This window comes from Macrobrachium rosenbergii, chromosome 12, assembly GCF_040412425.1.
Source record: "Macrobrachium rosenbergii isolate ZJJX-2024 chromosome 12, ASM4041242v1, whole genome shotgun sequence".
Taxonomy (NCBI): Eukaryota; Metazoa; Arthropoda; class Malacostraca; order Decapoda; family Palaemonidae; genus Macrobrachium; species Macrobrachium rosenbergii.
The window spans coordinates 66,462,823-66,480,052 of NC_089752.1; the positions used below are offsets into that span (position 1 = coordinate 66,462,823).

General features: G+C 52.6%; 1 protein-coding gene across 3 annotated transcripts in view; it reads left to right on the forward strand.

The window, feature by feature from the left end:
• Positions 1–17,230, forward strand: part of Psn (presenilin) — a 262,797-nt gene that overhangs the window by 57,774 nt on the left and 187,793 nt on the right. Inside the window, exon 1 of one of the 3 annotated variants that reach the window (XM_067112301.1) lies at positions 127–411. The exons of 1 other annotated variant lie outside the window; for it this stretch is intronic. In XM_067112301.1, the coding sequence (XP_066968402.1) occupies positions 256–411 (156 nt within the window). In that variant the 5' untranslated portion in view covers positions 127–255. Of the gene's footprint in view, positions 1–126; positions 412–17,230 lie in introns of those variants that run through there. One more of the 3 variants, XM_067112303.1, reaches the window with a different exon arrangement.

Sequence of the window (17,230 nt, forward strand, 5' to 3'; positions counted from 1 at the left end):
TATATTTAATAAAGTATACAGTTGCAGTTGTTATTCATTATATATAAATATAAAAACAATAATGCGAGTTGCATGCCAACTTTCCATATTCCTGGATTGCACCATAATTTCTAGAAAGCGCAAATCATTCCATGTAGCCAATAGATGGCGTTGAGTCAGATGTAAACACACTTTGACAACAAAGTCTAGTCATATCTTCTCTCCAGTGAAATTGTGTATATTCGTAATTCCTAAACCTCTTCGTACTTACTTCCAATGGATGGACATGTGAATATAGATCGTGACGAGCGAGTAACTCCATTGGAAGATGGTGCATCCAAGGGAAGGAAGAGGCGTAGGTCTCAAAATGTAGAAGGAAGTCAAGCCTCTCGTATGCCTCCCCATTCCGTTGGCGTCAATCCTGAAGTTGAGGTAAACTTTGCCACAGTAGTTTCTTCTGTGCGTGCAGGGCGATTGTTACAAATGCAGACCCGCCGACAGGTGCGGACCACGTGAAATTTGAAATTTTATTGTCAAGCAAAGCCTAGGGCCTATTCACTAAATGTTTAGACAAAGCACTATGATAGCTTATACTGAAAGCCAGGGCTCTCTGCAGCAAAGCCCCGCCCACTGCACGCCAGTGATAGGCTAGCTCTCGGAAGGGGAGTGACGTCACACTAATTGGTAGATCTAAGTAGTAGCTCCGCGGCAGCGATTTCCTTCTAACTTGACTTTTTCTACAATTTTTTGGTTGCTAATTAAGGATTGTTCCGACACAATATACAAACTCTCGGTCCTTTACATTAGGATTACTTTCAGGCGTAGGCTGGAAACGGCCGTTGAACTTCAAACAAGGTGGTTAGGCAGTTAACTACCGTCCGGGAGGCAGGGGTACCGCCTGCCCGGATGTAAACATTCCAATTTGCTTTTGGCCATCATGGAATGCGAACGTTTTTCTTCGCTTTCTGCCTGACGGCCCTTTTTCAACCTTTTGGGGGGAAAATTCTTTTTTGTTTTGAGAATGAATGTTGACAAACCTTCTAAACCCTCCTATCACCAGCGTGTGTGTCCTGGGGTGGGAGGCAAGAAATGTAATACCTTTCGTTCTAGCATCGACATGGACCCACAAACCCTTTGCCCAACTTGCAAGGGACGTGTGTGTTCGCACGACGCTCCTTGTAGCGAGCGTTGTTCCTGGTCTCCCGAGCAATGGAAGAGGTTCGAAGGGAGGAGACGCTACCGTCGGAAGCCAGCCAAGGAATTGTCCGAGGGTAACACGCCCCCGACGACTCCAGTAGTGGCTAATGTGTCAGGTTCGTTTCTTCCTCCCTGTGAACTTCCCCTGCTTGCTTCCTCTCCCTCGGGTGAGGACTCCCCTTCCCCTTCCTCATTCATTCCATCGGGTGTGGAAGGGCGTGGGGGGCCGGTTGATCAGGCCATCCTCTCGGGGGGTCTCTTCTCGAGCTGGGGGGGAAATTTTTCTCCCAGAGCGAGCGGAGACTTCCCAGTTTAACCCGACTGTTTCCTCAGGTTTAGGGGTGGATACTGACCAGGTATCAGACCTATCCTCGGCCTGGTTACACCTGGGTCTATGTGGCGTTCCGTCACTAGAGGGCCTGGTATCTCATCTGTCTGGCGCTTCAGTAACAACGCATTCGGCTACCACTACCACCACCACATCTGTCACCATGTCTGCTTTCACCAAGCTGCCCGTGTTGGTGGCTTCACACCTGGACACCCAGGTTTCAGCTGCCCCTCCCTCTCACCATTCAGTACCGCTGCCTCCTGGGTTCCTGGCCCCACTCTCACGACCTGGGCCTTCCTACATGGTGTCGTCGACGGTGCCATATATGACTGTTCCTGCCTCTGTTGCTGACCCTGGCCCGTTTATGACTATGGTTCCAGCTCCTCACTTCCCTGTCTCTCAGCCCGGCTTGACTACTGACTCGCCTCCCATGCCTTCGACCCTGGCTGCCTGTGTGCCACCCGTGCTTTCATCCCAGGCTCCTCCGCACGTTCCTGGCTGCCGTGCTGATGTTCCTGCCCCGGTAACTGCTGGCCGGAGCACCGTCTACACTGCCTGGGTTGAGCCTGCAGCCCCCCCTGCTGCTCCTGATTCTTCCGCTGCTCCTGCATGGTTTGGGGACCTGACTTCAATCCTGAGGAAGATGGCGAAGAAGAAGTCAAAGATCGAGAAAGGGTTGTCGTCTTCGTCATCATCTTCATCTTCATCTGCTACCTCTTCTTCCTCTTCTCCTTCTGAGGCTTTCCAGCCAAAGAAGAAGAAGCCTGCCTCCCCCCCCCCAGAAGAAGTCTTGCATCGAGACCTCTAAGGGACTGCCTCCTTCCACAGGGAAGGCAGTGGGATCTCTTGCTGGGTCTTCCTGATCCACGGATCAGGAACCGCTGCTCTGGCCCCAGGGTCAGTCACATCGGGAGCCAAGGGTGTGTAGACCACGGTCCGCACTCCCCTTGTTGTGCCGAAGAAACCTGCTTCTAAGGCCAGCAGGTCCACGTCGGACACTCGTGTGCGAGTCGCTCCGAGTACCCAGGTTTCCAAGGAGACCCGGGTACCCCAGGCTGATACGGGAGAAACTTCTCGCCGTACAGACCCAGGCATGGGGCGAGAGAAAGAGTCGGGGCATGCAGGTGCCCTTACTCTTCCTGCTGGTACTTTTGTGAGTGCCAAGCCAGGTCCCCGGGAAAGTGCTTCAGTCCCTCTGGTCCGAACCCCTGGAGAAGCAGAGAAGAGGTCCCCTGCTCAGTCTTCCCGAGAGGCTACAGCCTCGAAGAAGACTGGAGCACGTCTAGAGGACAGCGCAAGCTCGTGCCAGCCAGCTGCACGCTCGACTCCTCCCAGTCCCTGGCCGTATCCACACGGCCAGCCTGGCTTGGGGGAGGCGAGTGCACGGCTCGACCCACACGAGCTGCTCCGCTCTCCTCAGGAGACTGCTTCGCCTAGGCGTAAGCACTCTCCTCGACCTGGGCTGCCGTCACCACCTCGGGTTGGTGACTGCTCCTGGCCTGCTGCCTGTTGGCTCTGCCAGCAAGGCCAGTGGGAACACCCAATCCTCCTTGCCTGTCCCCTCTACCTCCTGGGCTCCTTCCAAGGGGCACGAGTCAGACAGGAAGAACTCTGGCTAGTTTTCTCCCCAGAGTTCTACCTCGGGGGCATATGTACCTGGCTCGGTCCTTGGCTCGACCAAGTCTTACGCCCGCTTGGTGCAGGAAGGATCACAGGGGTCTGCAGAGGTTCTTCCTCCTGCAGGGAGAGTAGATCGGGAGGACCGCACTCTGGAAGGACTTGAGGGTCCTCTTCCCCAGGATGCGGACACCCCCAAGACACAGAGGAAGTTTGCTGAGGTTATTGTGCTGATTCATCAGCACAGTGACCTCGGAGAAGGGACCACGGCCTCAACTGTGGATCGTCCGTCGCGCCTCGAATCCTACTGGGGACCCAAGAAGGAACCCAAGGCTTCGGTGGGGCTGCCGTAGTCCACACTTGCTGAGGGGTTCCTCGACCAGGTGAATTGTCTTGTGTCTGGGCAAGACAATTCACTTAGATTGAACTTCTCGGACAGGCTTCTTCCCCCTCTCTGCCTCGCCAGAAGCGCTTCTACGCACCATCAGAGAGGTCATTGCCAATTAAACAGGTTGACCCGGACCTGGTATATCTGGATTCGGGTCTTATGTTGCAGCAGCTTATTGCAGAGAGCATCTCCCTCTCTCAGCCAGAAGCCGCAACCCTGAAAGCCACCGCCATGGCGGCCTTCCAGGCAGTATCCTGGCTCGATCTGTGGTCCTTCACAGTATTGAAGGTAGCTGCTTCCTCCGGCGCTACCGTACCCGGGGAGGACTCTGCCTTTGGGAGACTATGCCAGTCTGGGGGTAGGGCCATCTCCTACCTTGTCCACCAAACGGCAAACCTGTGGGCAAACCTGGTCCTGAAGCGGAGAGACACCGTTGTCTCTCACTTCTCCAGGTCTTTAGGACCCGAGTCGGCAATGACCCTGCCGAATGGACCGTTGCTGGGTTCCGCCTCTCCCTTCCCTAGGGAGTTGGTGGACGCTGTGGTGGACAAGCGCCAGGCTGATGACAGTGACCAGTTTGTCGACCAGGCAGTGGCCAAGACCTCTGGGTCTTCGCATTCCACTGCGGCCAGGCTGGCACTTCCTCGGCCTAAGAAATCCCAGTCTTCTAAGGGATCCCGTGGGAACACCCAGCCGCCTTCTTCCTCTAGAAAGAGTGGGTCTTCCTGCCCCTTTCAGCCCACTTTCCAACCCGGTAAAGGGGGCAAGGGGAAGAAGAAGGGGAAACGCTAGGGGCAGCGTTCCCCCCCAAAAGCTGCCGAAGGTGGGGGTGGTTGCCTGTCAAGCCATTGGGTAACATGGCAGTGACCTGGATAGTGGATGTCCTTCGGGAGGGATATCTACTACCCTTCAAGTCTCGGCCTCCCCTTACCTACTCTCTAGTCCATCTCCGTACGTATGTCCAAGGAACTCCGAAGGACACCGCACTACAGCCAAAAGTGCAAGCCATGCTGAGCAAGGGTGCTGTGGAAGTCGTGTCGGACTAGTCTCAAGGCTTTTACAGCCATATCTTTCTCGTAGAGAAAGCTTCAGGGGGATGGAGACCAGTCATAGACCTCTCCCTTGAACCGATTCGTTCGCCAGACTTGGTTCACGATGGAAACAGCGCGATCTGTGCTTGCTTCCATCGGAGAACGACTTCATGATTACGGTGGACTTGAGGGATGCGTATTTCCAAATACCCATTCATCCATCCTCTCGCAAGTACCTCCGCTTTATCATCAGGGAGATGGTCTTCCAATTCAGGGCACTTTGCTTCGGGCTCTCGATCGCTCCCCAGATATTCACGAGAGTCTTCTCGCTCGTGTCAGCTTGGGCCCACTCGCTTGGGATACGTCTACTGAGGTATCTCGACGACTGGTTGGTCTTGGCGAGCTCCTGCTCACAGTTGCTACAGGACAGGGATCGGCTCTTTGAGTTTTGCCGTGATCTTGGGATCCTGGTGAACCTCGAGAAGTCAGATCTCATCCCCAAGCAGAGGATAAAGTATCTGGGCATGCTGATAGACTCAGTGGCAGTGAAAGTCTTTCCCTTGGACTCTCGTATCAGCAGGTTCAGGCAGGCAGCACAGCTGTTTTGTCACGACAGGGGCAGCCAGTCCAGCAATGGCAAGTCGTCATCGGTCACCTGTCGTCGCTGGAGAAGGTAGTACCTCATGGGCGTCTTCACGTGCGGTCTCTACAGTGGAGACTAAAGGAGTATTGGTCCCAGTCCCAAGACCCCCAGTCCTTTCTCATCCCTCTTTCTGAGAATGTACTGATGAGCGACAATACCACGGTAGTGAGATACGTCAAGAAGCAGGGGGGCCTAGTGTCCCTCCCGCTCCACCAGTTGACAATGCAGGTGCACGGAGTGGGCCGTGGCCCACTTGGTAGAGCTGTCAGCCAGGTACATTTCAGGCAATAGGAATTTCATGGCAGACAAGCTCAGCCGCCAGAATCAGGTGATAGGAACCGAATGGTCCCTTCACTCGGAAGTGATGGAAAGGCTATTCGACCTGTCGGGGTGTCCAGTCATCAACCTGTTCGCCACCTGGCACAACAGAAAACTCCAAGTCTTCTGCTCGGTCGTGCCAGACCCACGGGCCGCTGCGGAGGACACGTTCCAGCACCCATGGGACAACCTCGATGTTTGCGCCTTTCCTCTGTTCTTCTGATTCGCCGACTGATGATCACTCCGAATCTCAGGATGATTCTGATGGCACCCAAATGGCCGCGGGCCATTTGGTATTCGGACCTGCTAGCTCTCCTCTCCGAGGCGCTGAGAGAGATTCCCCACTGGCCCAACCTGCTGTATCAACCCCATGTAGAGCAGTACCACCAGGCGGTGCAGTCCTGTGTCTTCATGGCTGGAGGTTATCCACCATCTCCTGCGAGCGAGAGGCTTTTCGCGTCGCGCAGCAACAGAGATGGCAGGGTACCTCAGACGATCCTCCACAGCAGTATACCAGGGAAAGTGGTCCGTCTTTTGTGGCTGGTGTCATTGACGGGGTATCTCTCCGTTTGGAGCTACTATTCAGCAGGTCGCGGACTTCCTCGTCTTCCTTCGCGAAGAGAAGCTTCTCTCCGTTTCAGCTGTAAAAGGCTACCGCGCCGCACTCGGCCTAATCTTGCGAATGAAAGGAGTAGACATCTCTTCCTCCTTCAAGATTTCCTTACTACAGTAATGAGGAGCTTCGAAAGGTCTTGCCCACCCAGGGATCTCAGGCCCCCTGCATGGGATGTGACTCTTGTTCTAAGGCGCCTGACTCATGCAATGTACGAGCCTTTACGAGAGTTGTCAGGCAGGGATCTGACCCTCAAGACCGTCTTCTTGCTGGCCCTGGCATCGGCGAAGAGAGTTGGCGAACTACACAGACTTTCCTTCAATGTTAAACACGAGGGGATGGGGATCAGTTACGCTCGATTACATCCCGGATTTCGTAGCGAAGACTCAGAATCCTTCGGTCCCTGACACACGGTTCGAGTCCTTCACAATCCCCTCCCTAGAGGACTTCGTAGGTAATGAACCAGATGAGATGCTACTGTGTCCTGTAGGAGTGCTGCAGCGCTATCTGAAGAGGACTTGACATCGGCCTGAGTGTCGATGATTCTTTGTTAGTACTGGCTTGACCAAGAAAGAAGTGTCCAAGAACACCATCTCCTTCTGGCTTCGTGAGACGATAAGGAGAGTGTATTCTGCTGCAGGAGAAGACAACACCGGTACACTTCATCTGAGAGCTCACGAAGTCCACAGCATCGGTCCGTCCCTCGCATTCCGGAAGAACATGTTGGTTGTGCAGGTGCTGAAGGCAGGTGTGTGGTCCCAACAGACTACCTTCACCTCCTTGTACCTCCGGGATGTTGCTCACAAGTCCATGGACACTTCCTTGGGTCCTGTGGTGGCTGCTCAACAAGTTATGTAGCTTATCCGGCTCTTCTAACAGGACAGGTTGCATCTCGCCTAAGATGTATGGTTGTGACTGGGAGCATGAATGTAGAGTGACTGGACTCTCTTCTTTCTCCCCATCCTGGCTCTCTTCCCACGGGCAGAGAGCAGACATGCCGTTACATGCTGGATCTGGCGGTCGATGCAGGTAAGCACCCAACAGGAGCTCCCGTTCTATTTTCCGTTCAGGTTGATAGAAGCAACCCCACTCCTTCCCCTTGCAAGGTGGGGAGGGAGACCATGACTATAAGACAAACCCAGTTTCTTGTGATTGCCTTTATGTCATCCGACTCCAAGTTCTTCCTAGCCTACTTTGCACGAACTGACTTTTCTCTTTCATGCAAAGGGACCCAGAGGTCTGCCAACTGATTCAGCGTTTCTTACAACCCGATCATTTTGTCAGAGGCAGTTTTCCCTTCCTTGCTTTATTGATCAGGAAGGGAAGACAAGGTGGTGAACTCCAGTCAGTTCAGGAGACTCACTCAGATTCCTCCCGCCAACCAGTAAGTCTCCTAATGTAAAGGACGAAGGGTTTGTATATAATGTCGGAACAAATCACAATTTTTAAAAAGTAAATTGTATTTTTCCTAACTATACAAACCTGAGGTCCTTTACATTTTATACTCACCTCATGCCACCCCTCAATCTGATACCTGGGCCAAAAGGCAAATTGGAATGTTTACATCCGGTTAGGCGGTACCCCCGCCTCCTGGACGGTAGTTAACTGCCTAACCACCTTATTTGAAGTTCAGCGGCTGTTTCCGGCCTACGCCTGAAAGTAATCCTAATGTAGAGGACCTTGGGTTTGCATAGTTAGGAAAAATACAATTTACTTTTTAAAAATTGTGATTTTACCTTCAATTTTTGTCGCACGAGTGTAATTAACCTCTGAAGTCCATCCAACAAGGGGTTTCCATACACGATCTTCACAAGACAGAGCACGGGTACGTCTGTTTGGAATGGTTCATATCCCGTCCGGCAAGTGCAGTAACTTGTTAACGTATGGTTACCACCCCCCTGGGCCAGTACTAAACACGGTGAAGGGACACATCATTGAGCGACAACAAACAAATGCACCTCCAGTATCAGAAGTCATAAAAGTGTAGAAAGAACTAGTTTCCAAGGTAAAAACAGGCGCAGAGCTAACACTTAGAATTACCCACTAATTAACAGTCCGTATGACTACCAGTACAGATTTGACTCCGTTTGGTCATGTTGAGAATTACCCACTAATTAACAGTCTGTATGACTACCAGTACAGATTTGACTCCGTTTGGTCATGTTGAGCTCCTTGCATGAATGATGACAGTAGGGTTGAGTTCCCTGAGTTGTGAAGTCTGCAATTGATATCTCCCATAAAAGATATTTGTTCCGACACGCTATAGAAACCGTTGGTCCTTTACATTAGGAATTGCTTTCAGCACAGCTGGAAACGGCCGTTGAACTTTCGAATGAGGTGGTTAGGCAGTTAACTACCATCCGGGAGGCGTGAGTACTGCCTGCCTAGATGTAAAAATTTTTTTGCTTTCAGCCGTCATGCACTGCAGATGTGTGTTTCTTGCTCTCTGCCCAGACTGTCTGTGAGCTGTTTTCCCCGGTGGGATCTTTTTGTTGTTCTTACCATGAATGTGGATAAATCTCGTAAAGTCGTCCTTCCTCCAGCGTGTGTGTGTGTCCTGGGGTGGGAGGAAAGAAATGTAACACCTTTCGCTCTAGCATGGATATGGACCTTCACACCCTCTGCCCCCCTGCAGAGGACGTGTTTGTTCATGCTCTTCTCCTTGTGCAGAGTGGTGTTCCTAGTTTGCCGCGCAGTGGGCGAAGTTTGAGGGGAGTAGACAATACCGTAGGGAACCCGCCAAGGCGTCATCCGAGGTAAACACGCCCCCGACTCCCTTGGTGGCTGACCTGCCGGGATCGTTTCTCCCTCCTGGCAAGCTTCCCCTTCCTGCTGCCTCTCCCTCAGGTGAGGACTCCTCCTCCCCTTCCTCATTCATTTTGTCGGGTGTGGAAGGCCACGGGGAGTGGACGTTCAGGACATCCTCTCTGGGGCCTCTCCTCACTCCAGAGGTGAATTTTTTCCCCCGGAGTGAGTAGAGGCTTCCGTGTTTGACCCGACTCTTTCCTCAGGCTTGGCGGTGGAAGCATCTCTTGGTAGCCAGGTACCCGATCTCGCCCCTGCCTGGCCTTCTGTTACTGGAGGGTCTGGCATCCCATCTGTCAGGTGCTCCGGTGACAACCCACACAGCCACCATATCCACCACCACGACTGTCACCATGTCATTGTTCAGGGAACCTGCTTGTGACGGTGGCCTCGCACCTGGGCACCCAGGTGTCGGCTGCTCCTGCCACGCTCCATTCCGTGCCACTGCCTCCTGGTTTCCTGGCTCCTCGCAGATGGTGGCTTCTTCAGTGCCATACATTTCTGTGCCAGCTCCCGTTGCCGACCCACGCTCAATCCTGACCTGGCCCCGGCTCCTTGCTACCCTGACTCTCAGCCCCAGCATGGCTTCTCATGCACCACCCATGCCGTTGACCTACGCATCATCTACTGGCTTTCCTGGCTCCCAAGCTGCTCCACCTGCCCTGGTAGCTGCTGGCCCGAGCACACCGTCTCCGCTGCCTGGGTTGTGCCTGCTTCCCTGGCCCCCCTGGCTGCGCCTGCATCTTCTGCTGCTCCCTCGTGGACGGGGACCTGACCCAAGGAAGGTGTCGTCATTGTCTTCATCGTCCTCAACCTTGTTGTTTGCTACCTCTTCTTCCTCTTCTTCTTCCAAGGCTCACCAGCCAAAGAAGAAGAAGCCTGCCTCTCCCCCCACCCCCAAGAAGTCTCGCTCCAAGACTTCTAAGTGACTGCCTCCTTCCACAAGGAAGGCAGTGGGATCTCTTGTTGGCTCTTCTTGGTCCATGGACCAGGGAACCGATATGTTGACCCCTGGTCAGTCGTATCAGGAGCAAAGGGCATGCAGCCCATGGTTTGCACTCCCCCCCGCTGCGCTGAAGCAGCCTGCTTCTAAGGCCAGTGGGACTGTGTCGGACACTCGTTCGCGAGCTGCGCCAAGTACCTAGTCTGGTACTGGAGAAACCTCTTTCTGTACCGACTCGGGCACAGGAGGGGAGAAAGAGTCCAGGCATGCAGGTGCTCCGGCTCTTCCTGCTAGCACTTCTTCGAGTGCCAAGCCAGGTTCCCGGGAAGGTGCGCTGGTCCCTCGGGTCTGGACATCTGGTGAGGTAGAGAAGAGGTCACCTGCTCAGTCTTCCCGAGAGGTTTCGGCCTCAAAGAAGACTGGGGGTGTGTCCAGAGGACAGTGCAAGTTCTCGCCAACCACCCGCGTGCTCAACTCCTCCCAGTCCCCGGCCAAGTTCGCGTGGCCAGCCTGTCTTTTGGGAGCCGAGTGGGCGGCTTGACTCGTGTAAGCCCGCTCTCCTTGGGAGGACGCTTCACCAAGGCTCCCCTCGACCTGGTTTGCCGTCACCACCGCCGGTTGGTGACCGCTTCCAGCCCACTGCTCCAGTTGTTTCTGCCAGCAAGACTAGTGGGAGCTCCCGATCTTCCTCGCCTGTCCCCTCTACCTCCTGGGCTCCTCCCAGGGGGCGAGAGTCGGACAGGAAGAACTCCGGCGAGTTGTCTCCCCAGAGTTCTACCTCAGGGTGTACGTGCCTGGTTCGGTCCTCGGTTCAGCCAGGTCGTATGCCCATGCGGTGCAGGAAGGATCATGGGGTCTGCCGAGGTTCTCCTTCCTGCAGGGAGAGTAGATCGGGAGGACCGCACCCTGGAAGCACTCGAGGGTCCTCTTCCCCAGGACGCAGACACCCCTGAGATACAGAGGACTTTTGTTGAGGTAATTGCGCTGATTCGTCACCACAGTGACCTCGGAGAAGGGACCACGGCTTCATCTGTGGATCGTCCGCCATGCCTCGAATCCTTTTGGGGACCCAAGAAGGAACCCAAAGCTTCAGTGTGGCTGCCGTGGTCCACACTTGCCGAGGGGTTCTTTGATCAGGTGAATGGTCTTGTGTCTGGGCAGGACAATTCACTACGATCGAACCGCTCGGACAAGCTTCTTCCCCCTCCTCTGCCTCGTCAGAAGCGTTTCCATACGCCATCGGAGAGTCATTGCCGCCTAAGCAGGGTGACCTGGACCTGGTTCATCTGGACCCGGGTCTCTCATTGCAGCAACTTACTGCAGAGAACATTTCCCTCTCTCAGCAAGAAGCCACAACCCTGGAAGCCACCGCCATGGCGGCTTTCCAGGCAGTCTCCTGGTTGGATCTGTGGTCATTCACAGTATCCAAAGTGGCTGCTTCCTCAAGCGCTGTCGCACCTGGGGAAGACTCCGCTTTTGGGAGACTATGCCAGTCTGGAGGTAGAGCCATCTCCTACCTCGCCCACCAGACAGCAAACCTGTGGGCCAACATGGTTCTGAAGTGGAGAGACGCTGTTCTCTCTCGCTTCGCCAAGTCCGTGTGGCCCAAGTCAGCAGTGACCCTGCGGAACGGACTGTTGCTGGGGTCTACCTTTCTCTTCCTTAGAGAGTTGGTGGACACTGCGGTGGACAAGCAACGGACCGATGACAGCGACTGTCTTGTTCACCTGGCAGTGGCCAAGACCTCCAGGTCTTCACGTTCCACTGCGGCCAGGCCCTCGGGTCAGGCTAACACTTACTCGGCCCCTAAAAAGTCCCAGTCCTTGAAGGGATCCCGTGGGAACACCCAGCCTTCTTCTTCCTCTGGAAAGGGTGGATCTTCCCACCCCTTTCAGCCCGCTTTCCAGTCCGATAAAGGGGGCAAGGGGAAGAAGAAGGGGAAACGCTACGGACGGCGTTCCCCCCAACTGGTGCCGAAGGTGGGGGGTTGCCTGTCATGCCATTGGGCAACATGGCAGCGATACGGAGCTAAGACCTGGATAGTGGATGTCCTTCGGGAGGGATATCTACTACCCTTCGAGTCTCGGCCACCCCTCACCAACACTCTGGTCCGTCTTGGCACCTACGTCCAAGGACCACCTAAGGACTCCACACTAATGTAAGAAGCGCAAGCCATGCTGAGCAAGGGTGCTGTAGAAGTCGTGCCGGATTGGTCCCCAGACTTTTACAGCTGTGTCTTTCTCCTAGAGAAAGCCACAGGGGGTTGGAGACCAGTCATAGACCTCTCTCCCCTGAACCAATTCGTTCGCCAGACTTGGTTCATGATGGAAACAGCATGATCCGTGCTCACCTCCATCAGGGAGAACGACTTCAACCTTACGGTGGACTTCAAGGATGCTTATTTCCAAATACCCATTCATCAGTCCTCTCACAAGTACCTCCGCTTTATCCTGGGGGAGACGGTCTTCCAATTCAGGGCACTCTTCTTCGGGCTCTCGACCGTTCCCCAGCTGTTCACAAGTGTCATCTCTCTCGAGTCAGCTTGGGCCCACTTGCATGGGATATGTCTGCTGAGGTATCTCGATGACTGGATGGTCCTGGCAAGCTCCTGCTCGCAGTTGCTGCAGGACAGGGATCAGTTCCTTGAGCTTTGCCGCGATCTTGGGATCATGGTGAACCTTGAGAAGTCAGATCTCACCCCCAAGCAGAGAATAAAGTACTTGGGCATGCTGATAGGCTCGGTGGCAGCGAAAGTCTTTCCCTTGGACTCTCGTATCAGCAGGTTCAGGGAGACAGCACAGCTGTTCCTGTCATGACAGGAACAGCCAGCCAGGCAATGGCAAGTCGTCATCGGTCACCTGTCGTCGCTGGAGAAGCTGGTACCTCGTGGGCGTCTTCACCTGCGGTCTCTACAGTGGAGACTAAAGGAGTATTGGTCCCAGTCCCAAGACCCCCAGTCCTTTCTCATCCCTTTTTCTGAGGAGGTGAGAGAGGACCTTTGCTGGTGGATGGACGACAGGAACTTCTTGATAGGAGTATCCCTGCATACTCCCCCTCCAGACATGCTGCTGTTCTCAGACGCATCGACCGAGGGATGGGGCGCACACCTGGAGGAGTTTTTGACTTCGGGAGTGTGGCATCAAGACGACAAGCACCTTCACATCAACGTTTTGGAACTCAAGGCAGCCTTCCTGGCTCTCCAAGAGTTCTGGGATTGAGTAATGGGACACTCCGTGGTACTGATGAGCAACAATACCACGGTAGTGGCATATGTCAAGAAGCAGGGGGTGTCTAGTATCCTTCCCGCTCCACCAGTTGACAATGCAGGTACATGGAGTGGGCTGTGGCTCGCACGGTAGAGCTGTCAGCCAGGTACATTCCAGGCAAGAGGAATTTCGTGGCAGACAAGCTCAGCCTCCAGAATCAGGTGATAGGAACCGAATGGTCCCTTCACTCGGAAGTGACGGAAAGGCTATTCGACTTGTGAGGGTGTCCAGTTATCGACCTGTTTGCCACCCGGCACAACAGAAAACTCCAAGTCTTCTGCTCGGTTGTGCCAGACCCAAGGGCTGCTGCGGAGGACATGTTCCAACACCCGTGGGACAACCTCGACGTTTACGCCTTTCCTCCGTTCTGTCTGATTCGCTGAGTGATCAACCAAGTGATGATCACTCCGAATCTCAGATTGATTCTGGTGGTACCCAAATGGCCACAGGCTGTTTGGTATCTCGACCTGCTAGCTCTCCTCTCCGAGGTGCCGAGAGAGATCTCCCCCCCCCCACCCCCCGGCCCAGCCTGCTGTATCAACCCCACATAGGAGCGGCACCACCAGGCAGTGCAGTCCCTATGTCTTCACTGCTGGAGGTTATCTACCATCTCCTGTGTGCGAGAGGCTTTTCGCGTCGTGCAGCAACAGAGATGGACGGATACCTCCGCAGCTGTGTACCAGGAAAAGTGGTCCGTCTTCTGTGGTTGGTGTCGTTGACGGTGTATCTCTCCGGTCGGAGCTGCTATTCAGCAGGTCGCGGACTTCCTCGTCTTCCTTCACCGAGAAAAGCTCCTCTCCGTTTCAGCTGTAAAAGGCTACCGTGCCGCACTCAGCCTAGTCTTACAGCTGAAAAGAGTAGACATCTCTTCCTCCTTTGAGATTTCCCTACTGATGGAAGCTTCGAAAGGTCTTGCCCACCCAGGGATCACAGACCCCCCTGCATGGGATGTGACTCTTGTTCTAAGGAGTCTGACTCGTGCACCGTACAAGCCTTTACGAGAGTCGTCAGGCAGGGATCTGACTCTCAAGACCGCCTTCCTGCTGGCCCTGGCATCGGCGAAGAGAGTTTGCGAACTGCACGGACTCTCCTTCGATGTTAAACACTCGAGGGAATGGGGATTGGTTATGCTCGATTTCGTCCTGGATTTCGTGGCGAAGACTCAGAATCCTTCAGTCCCTGACGCACGGTTCGAGTCCTTCATGATCCCCCTCCCTAGAGGACTTTGTGGGTAATGAACCAGATGAGATGCTACTGTGTCCTGTTTGAGTGTTGCGGTGCTATCTGAAGAAAACTCGACGTCTCCGGCCTGAGTGTCGATGATTCTTTGTTAGTACTGGCTCGACCAAGAAATAAGTGTCCAAGAACACGATTTCTTTTTGGCTTCGTGAGACGACAAGGAGAGCGTATTCTGCTGCTAGAGAAGACGACACTGGTACGCTTCGTCTGAGAGCTCACGAAGTCCGCAGCATTGGTCTGTCCCTCGCATTCCAGAAGAACATGCCGGTTGTGCAGGTGCTGAAGGCAGGTGTGTGGTCCCAACATCCCACCTTCTACTCCTTCTATCTCTGGGATGTTGCTCACAAGTCCTTGGACACCTTTTCCTTGGGTCCTGTGGTGGCTGCTCAACAAGTTGTGTAACTTACCCGGCTCCTCTAACAGGACAGGTTGCATCTCGCCTAAGATGTACGGTTGTGATTGGGAGAATGAATGTGGAGTGACTGGCCTCTCTTCTTTCTCCCCATCTCAGCTCTCTTCCCATGGGCAGAGAGCCAACATGCCATTACATTCTGGATCTGGCGGTCGATGCAGGTAAGCACCCAACGGGAGCTCCCATTCTGTTTTCCGTTCAAGTTTATAGAAGCAACCCCACTCCTTTCCCTTGCAAGGCAGGCAAGGAGACCATGACAATAAGACAAACCCAATGCTTGTGATTGCCTTAATGTCATCCGACTCCAAGTTCTTCCTAGCCTACTTTGCATGAACTGACGATTCCTCTTTCGTGCAAAGGGACTCAGAAGTCTGACAATTGATCCTGCGTTTCTTACAGCCCGATCATTTTGTCAGAGGCAGATTTCCCTTCCTTGCTCTGTCGACCAGGAAGGGAAGACAAGGTGTGGTGAACTCCAGTCAGTTCATAGAGACTCACTCAGATTCCTCCCTCCAACCAGTGAGTCTTCCTAATGTAAAGGACGAAGGGTTTGTATATCGTGTCGGAACAAATCACAGTTATTAAAAGCAAATTGTATTTTTCCTAACTATACAAACTCGAGGTCCTTTACATTACATTTCATGCCCACCTCATGCCACCCCTCAATCTGATACCTGGGCTGAAAGGCAAATTGGAATGTTTACATCTGGGCAGGCGGTACTTCCCTCCTCCCGGACAGTAGTTAACTGCCTAACCACCTTGTTCGAAAGTTCAACGGCCATTTCCAGCCTACGCTGAAAGTAATTCCTAATGTAAAGGACCTTGGGTTTGTATAGTTAGAAAAATAGAATTTACTTTTAAAAATTGTGATTTTGTTCATGAAAAAGCATTTCAGAACAAAGAGAAAGAGATGTAGAGTAAAGAAGTTATTAAAAAGAGGTTGAGAAGACTTCCAAAAATAGATCAGTCGGAAGGGGAGAGATACAGAAATTCTCTTCCAACTCTATTTTTATGTCAACCATTTATTTCCTTTTTTAAGGGTAATGTACTGTATTAAGCTAACTTTTAAAGGAAATTACAGTTCAGGCAGTCCCTGGTTAACGGCGGGCTCGGTTAACAGCGATCCGGTTTTATTGCGCTTGTCTAGCGACGAAAATTGGCAATTTTCGGCGCCGAAAATCGCCGATTTCTGCTTATCGGCACCGACAATTGGGTATTGGTGCCGATACATACCTAACAGAGGCACTGATGACCCCCGAAAATTGCCGAAAAAGCGCTGAAATCACAGATTTTCGGTTAGCAGTGATTTTCGGTTATCATCACACCCTCAGAAACGGAACCCCGCCGATAACTGGGGACTGCCTGTAACTTTAATTTCATTTAGAAGTTAGCTTAATAGTTTGGGAGCATGATTAGGGTCATATTTAGCATTTAAACTTTAGAAATAAGCATTTATTAGCATTTTTAGAGACTGTGCCAAACTTACATGAAAATTTGCCTTGCGTGAGGGGTTCTGGAGCCTAACCTTGCATAAGTTCGGGGTATGACTGTCCATGGTACTGAATACCCTAGTGTAGGCTAGGCTATATTTGAGATATGTTTTTTCCATCAAAAGATGGATTTTCTGGTACCTAACCCCATCGCAAGTAAGAAAATAAATGTGTAAGCATTTTTAGTTTTTTTGTGTTTGAACTATCAAAATAGGCTGCTCTAAGTATTCACAGATTTTAGCTATTTGGGAGGGGATCCTCATCCCCCGCGAATATGGGGGGTTTACTGTCCATGGTACTGAATACCCTAGTGTAGGCTAGGCTATATTTGAGATATGTTTTTTCCATCAAAAGATGGATTTTCTGGAACCTAACCCCATCGCAAGTAAGAAAATAAATGTATAAGCATTTTTAGTTTTTTTTGTGTTTGAACTATCAAAATAGGCTGCTCTAAGTATTCACAGATTTTTAGCTATTTGGGAGGGGATCCTCATCCCCCGCGAATATGGGGGGTTTACTGTATTACAGCATCAGAGCCTCGATGGCTCAGTCGGTTACAGCAGCAGCTTCAGACTTCGTAGAGGTCTGTGGCGCGGGTTCAAATCCGCAGCCGACTGATCAGAGAGGCAGACACTTTGCTATCCGTGTAGACATCCCGGGATTATATATGTAATCAACGGATAGGTTTGCTTAAAAAGCAAATGGGTGTTACAGACTAAATACACACACAAAACAAAGCCATTACAACACCTAAAAACATAACAAACATCTCACACGTCTCGAACTCTCGCCCTACCCGCGCAACAACTTCTCGCTGCTGGGAAGAAAGAGCGTTGGGTCGGGTATGATACATGAAACATACGCTACCGGGGTCTAAGCGATGTCAGGCAGGGCAGCCGATCGAGACTACAGGTCTACCCCAAAGCCAAATCAAAAGTCCTTCAAAAGAAGGCATCGTGCT